The 6,045-nt window shown below is 69.8% G+C and overlaps 1 protein-coding gene across 1 annotated transcript; it reads right to left on the reverse strand.

The window, feature by feature from the left end:
- Positions 1-706: 706 nt before the first annotated feature.
- On the reverse strand, positions 707-6,040 carry LOC118158649 (formin-like protein 3; the record flags this gene model as incomplete). The annotated part of the gene is given in 19 exon segments (XM_035313321.1): positions 707-1,008; positions 1,093-1,222; positions 1,329-1,411; positions 1,536-1,576; positions 1,578-1,594; positions 1,700-1,934; positions 2,057-2,265; positions 2,373-2,497; positions 3,152-3,220; positions 3,340-3,470; positions 3,472-3,587; positions 3,688-3,789; positions 3,912-4,061; positions 4,139-4,249; positions 4,370-4,444; positions 4,654-4,747; positions 4,825-4,901; positions 4,975-5,083; positions 5,853-6,040. Coding segments are annotated over 19 exon segments (2,364 nt in total), but the record flags the coding sequence as incomplete, so codon positions are not given.
- Between the last annotated feature and the right edge of the window lie 5 nt (positions 6,041-6,045).

Consider the following 6,045-nt stretch of genomic DNA (forward strand, 5'->3'; position numbering starts at 1 on the left):
GTGCAAAGCCAGGTGTGCACAAAGGGGTGTGCAAAGGCAGGCATGCATGGGGGGCGTGCAAAGCCAGGTGTGCATGAGGAGCGTGCAAAGGCAGGTGTGCAAAGCCAGGCGTGCACGGGGGGCGTGCAAAGCCAGACAAGCACAGGGGGTGTGCAAAGCCAGGCATGCACAAAGGGGTGTGCAAAGCCAAGTGTGCACAGGGAGCATGCAAAGCCTGGCGTGCACAAAGGGGTGTGCAAAGGCAGGTGTGCATGAGAAGGGTGCAAAGGCAGGTGTGCAAAGCCAGGCGTGCATGGGGGGCGTGCAAAACCAGGTGTGCAAGAGGAGTATGCAGAGCCAGGTGTGCACAGGGAGCGTGCAAAGCCAGGCGTGCACAAAGGGGTGTGCAAAGCCAGGCGTGCACAGGGGGGTGTGCAAAGCCTGGTGTGTGTGCATGGCCAGATGTGCACAGGGAGCATGCAAAGCCTGCTGTGCACAGGGGGTGTGCAAAGCCAGGCGTGCATGAGGAGCGTGCAAAGCCAGGTGTGTGTGCACGGCCGGATGTTCACGGGGAGCGTGCCGGGCCGTGCATGCGGACCGTGCCAAGCGAGGCGTGCACGAGGGCCACGCGCAAGTGCGAAGAGGAGCAAGGCATGCAGAGCAAGGCAAGCACACGGGCCTGCAAAGCAAGGCGAGCGTGCCAAGGGGTGCGGGAGGGCCTCTCTTGTCACAGCGAGGCGTGTGACAAGGCACGCACGGGGGGCTGGGGGGGGGCACGCAAAGCGGTGCACGCACGAGGCGCACGCGAGGCATTGCACGCGTGCCAAGGCGCGCACGGGGGCCGTGCCCGGCGGCTCGGCGCCCCCACCTCGGCTGTCCGCGCGTCCTTCTGCAGCCGCTCCAGCTTGCCCTCGCTGGCGGCCAGGAACGCCCGCAGGACGCCGTTCTCGTGCAGCCCACACTCCCGGCGCAGCAGCTCCATGCCCCGGCCCAGCTCCTTCACGTCCAGCAGCACGTTTTCCAGGGACACTGCGGGGACAGGGACGGGTCAGGGCGGCCCCGAGGCCACGGCGGGCGGCTGGAGGTTGGGGGACGGACGGCGGGGGGGGGCACCTGCGGCTGCCTTCTCCACGAAGTGCAGCTCCTGCCAGAAGGTGGCCAGCTCGGGGTACTTCTCCCGCACCGTCAGCGCGATGAAGTGCAGCAGCGTCATCTTCCTGTCCGTGGACTTGGTGTCCAGGAGCTGCGGGGCCACGCGAGGGGTGGGGGAGGTTACGGGGTGTAAAAGGGGACACCCCCACGTCCCCCACACCCCTGTGCTGCGTAGCCCCGGGGTAGGGGCTGCTCACCAAGTCCAGGCTCTGCAGCTTGAAGCCGTAGACGGCGCCGCGTTTGCTGCTGTTCATGTAGTTGCCCAAAGCCAAGATGATCTGCGGGGGGGGAAGCACAGTGGATGGGGGGGGGGGGGGGCGGGGGGGGCCCCCCCCAAAAGGGCCCCCACATCCCGCCATGGGGGGGGGGGGGGGGGGGGACCCCCCCCCCCCCCCCCCCCCCCCCCAACACGTGCTTCAGCTTCTGGGAGGACTTGACCGGGGCCCAGGGCGGCGTGGGGGGCCTGGGGGGGGGGCGGGGGCCCGGGGACCCCGGGGGGGGGGGGGGCTCAGCGGGGTGCACGGCCGCGGAGGGACCCCTCCGGGTGCCCTCCCCCGGGACTCCGTACCGGCGTCAGCATCTGCAGGTTCTCAGCGAAGTTGCCCAGGAAGGCCATGATGGCCATGCGCTGCGGCAGCCGCTCCACCTTGCTGAACTGCAGCATGAAGCGGTCCTCGTCCGCCAGCTCCTCCAGCGGCTTGCGCTCCCGCTCGTACTGCCGCAGCGCCTTCACCTCCGCCTCGGTGGGCAGGAACCGCATCAGGCACTCCACGAAGTCCACCGGCAGCGTCGCCAGGTCGAACCTGCCCCAAACCGCGCACGTCGGGACCCGGACTCCCCCTTCCCCAAGCCTCATCCCCCATCGCCCCAGAAGGATTTGGCCCCGTGGTGCCGAGACCAGGCCCCCCCCCCCCCCTTCCCCGGCCGGTGGGTGGGGCTGGCCCTGCAGATCTCCTCGGTGCCTCGGCCGGCCTTGCGCAGGGTGATGGCCAGGTTCTTGGCCCGGTTGGCTTCCAGCAGCGTCACCTTGCTGGCGGCTTTGTGCGACGCCTTGTTCTTGGCGCACACCAGGTCGAGGGCCGGGCCCTGCGCCTTGGTCTTGAAGAGCTCCTCGAAACGCTCCAGGTCGAGGTCCTGGGGTGTTAAATTTTTATTTTTTGGGGGGGCTCAGCGGTGGCACCAGCGTCCCCCTCCTGCCACCAGCCCCGTCCCCCTCCGAGCCGCTGCGGCCCCGCGCTCACCTCCAGCACCCGCTCGTCGTCCAGCTCGCTGAACACCGTCCCGCTGATCTGGTTGGGCTTCAGCGCCGTCCAGTTGAAGACGGGCAACCGAAATTTGGTCTTGATGGGCTTCTTGATCCGGATGGCTGCCGGGGGCACGCAGGAGCCAGCTCAGCCTCCCCCGGGGCGCAGGGACGCATCCCGAGCCCTCCCCCCCCCCCCGCAAGCCACCCAGCCCTGGAGAAGCAGTCCCCACGCTGTCCCCTTGCCCTGGGCCACCCGACCCCATCGCCACGGTGCCCGCACCCTTCCCATGGCTGTGGTAGCCCTGGTCCTTGCAACCCGTCACCATCTCCTGCCACGCTGCCCATGTCCCCGCTCCCTGCGCCCTCCCTGTCCCCATTTCCATGGTCCTTGAACCCTCCTTGTCCTTGTCCCCACGGTCCCTGCACCCTCCATCCCCATTTCCATGGTCCCTGGACCCTCCCTGTCCTTGTCCCCACGGTCCCTGCACCCTCCGGGTCCCCATCCCCATGGTCCCTGCACCTTCCCTGTCCCCATTTCCATGGTCCCTGGACCCTCCCTGTCCTTGTCCCCATGGTCCCTGCACCCGCCCTGTCCCCGTCCCCATGGTCCCTGCATCCTCCATCCCCATTTCCATGGTCCCTGCACCCTCCCTGTCCTTGTCCCCACAGTCCCTGCACCCTCCCTGTCCCCATTTCCAGGGTCCCTGCACCCTCCCTGTCCCCATTCACCCTCCCTGTCCCCAACCCCCCGACCCCTGGTCCCTCCCCACCTACCCGAGAGCCCAACGGTGAGGGCGATGGAGGGCGAAGCCCCGGGCAGTGGCGGGGCCGGCGGGCACTTGTCTGCGGTGGGACGAGAGGGTGACACCACGCCCGAGGGTGGCTGACCCCATTTGGGGTCCCCAGCCCCAGGGACACCCCAATTTCGGGGATATCCCAGGTCCCCCCCACCCCATCCTCACCTGGCAGCGGGGGCGCAGGGGGCGGCAGGGGAGGTGGCGGGGGCGGTGGGGGGGGTGCAGCCTCCGGGGGAGGCAGGATGGGGACCCTCGGGGCCTCATCTGGAGCTTGGGGCTCGGACTGGGGGGGGGGGCTCGGCGCCCAGCACGGGGGGCGGCTCGGAGCCGTAGCGCCGCCGGAAAGCTTCGTCCTTCTCCTTGATCATCCGCCGCAGCGTGTGCACCTGGTGGCTCGTGTGCTCGTAGGTCTCCTGGGGGGGGGGGGGGAACGAAAATCGAGGAGAGGGGGAGAGGAGGTCGGGACCCTTCCCCTCTCTCTCCCTCCCCGCCATCTCTGTGGCCCCCACGCACCTTGACCACCTCCAGCTCCTTCTCCCGCTGCAGCAGCTGCTTCTCCAGCTCCGCCACCCGCATCATGTTCTCGTTCTCCAGGTCCAGCAGCTTCTCCGTCAGCTGCGAGGCGGGGGGGACACGCAGCCGTGGCCCCAGGGGATCTCCCCCGGGGCCATCTCCAACCCCCAGCCCCCCCAGGCACAAAGCCAGCCCCCCCGGGGCACCCCGTGTCGCGGACGTACGTGGGACAGGTGCTCCTCCAGCTCCTCCACCTTCTCCAGAGCCACGTTCTTGGTCTCGGCATCCTCCAGCAGCCCCCCGACGTCGAAGACGTTGTCCAGGTACGCCTGGATCTGCACCTGCAGCTTCTCGCTCTCCGTGTGCCTCGACTTCTGCGGGCAGGGGACGGCGTCAGGGCTGGGGACTCCTCGGGGGGGGGGCCCCCGGACCCCTCCACACCCCCCGGTACCTGTAGGAACTCCTCCAGCCCCAGCTTGGTAAACTCGTACTGGAGGTGCACGCGGAAGTTCATGTCCTCCACGGAGTGCACCACGATGTTGATGAACTGCATGCAGGCCACCTGCAAGGCAGGGCTGCGTCAGCGGGGCCGGGAGCCCCCGACCCCTCCTCCTGCCCCCCTGTCATCGTCCCCCCTTTTCTCCCCCCGGCCCCGGCGAGGTCCCGGGGACGGGCACCGCACCATGAAGTCGATGCTGCTGTCCTCGTTGCGGAAGTAGTCCATGAGTCGCTCGAAGCGGTGCTTCTCCTTGCACACCTGAGAGGCGGTGGATGGAGGACTTAGCACGGCCACGGTCCCCCAGCCTGGCCGGCTCCGGCCTCCCAAACCCACCCCCCCCCCGATCCTCGTCTTCCCACTCTCTCCATTCCCCGGGTCCTGGCTCTCCCATCCCAGCTCGGCGCCGACGGCCCCGCTCTTCCTGCTCGCCCCCAACCCAGCCTGCCCTTTCCCAGCTCTGTCCTCACCTCCTTGAAGTTGTCGAAGGCCGACAGGATGATCTCGTGGCCGCCCCTCACCAGGCACACGGCCGCCAGCAGCTCCAGCACCAGCGCCTTGGTCCTGGGGCACGGCAGAGCCATCGTCCCCAGCCGGCAGCAGGGAACCCCGCGCCCGCCGGGGGCAGCCCCGACCCTTACCTGGGATTCTTGTTGTTGAGGCTCAGGGCGATCTCGTTGACGGCGTGGGGATGGGACATGACCAGGTTGAAGCCGTACTGCGGGGAGGGAGCGGGGATGCGTCAGCAGCACCGGCGCGGGCGGCGGCGGCATCCCCAGGGGCACCCGTACCTGGTAGTTCATGATGGCCCGCAGGCACATGATGCAGAGGTGGACGTCGTCCTTCTGGCTCACCAGGCGCGAGTTCTTCAGCGCCTTGCGGCTCGGCAGCGTCCCGTAGCTGGGGGGGGGACACACAGTGATGGTGAGCGAGGACCCTGGCGCTGCCCTGGTGCTGAGCCGCAAGCAGGAGCCGACCCCGCCGCCAGCTGCGTCCCGGAGCACCCGGCGGTGCCCAGGGCCACGCGCAGGAGGTGGGGACGGGACCACGGTGGGGACAGCGAGGCGTGGAGCGGGGACCGCGGGGCTGTCGGAGGGGCAGAGAGAGAGAGAAGTGGCCGGAGCGCGAGAGGGACAGAGGCCGGTGGAGGCACGGAGCAAAGTGCTGCCCGTACTTACCCGGCGAGCGGCGAGGCGGGCGCAGAGGACAGAGAGAGAGAGCGCAGCCAGAGAGGCGAGCAGCCCGGCCCTGCGGGCAGAGACACGGGCACGTTACCCGGGGCAGAGCGAGAGCGAGAGGAGAGGAGAGACAGCACGGGCGCAGCAGAGCAGGGGGTCGGGGTGCCGCCGCCGGGGACCACGCACCGCGGGCAGGACGGGGACAGCCGGCGCCGTGCTGCTGCGGGCGGGCAGGGCACGGCACGCGCCGCGGCACGAGGGGTCAGAGCACGGCGCAGGGTGCAGGCACCACGGCACAGCGGGCACGCAGGATGCGGCCAGCACCGCGGGCACGGCACGGCGAGCACCACGGCGGAGGGGCAGCACGTGGCACGCGCCGCGGGGCGCTGAGCGGGCGGCGGGCGCCGTGGGCAGGATGGTGCAGGGCAGGGGGCTCAGCACGGGGCGCTGGGCACGCACCCCTGCAGCTGGCCAGCCCGGCGGGTACGTACCGTAGGGCGGTCTGGCGGGCAGAGCGGGCCAGGCTGCTGGCAAAGGGGGCAGGCAGGGCACTGGGGTGCTGCAGATCCTCAATGGATCTGCTCCAGGCTCTCAGCTTCTCCAGCGCGCCGTCCTCGCCGCCTTCCAGGCCCTCAAAATCAAACCTGGGTGGGACACGCGCGAGAAGGGGGGGGGGGGGGGGGG

This window comes from Oxyura jamaicensis (assembly GCF_011077185.1).
Source record: "Oxyura jamaicensis isolate SHBP4307 breed ruddy duck chromosome 33 unlocalized genomic scaffold, BPBGC_Ojam_1.0 oxy33_random_OJ72870, whole genome shotgun sequence".
Taxonomy (NCBI): Eukaryota; Metazoa; Chordata; class Aves; order Anseriformes; family Anatidae; genus Oxyura; species Oxyura jamaicensis.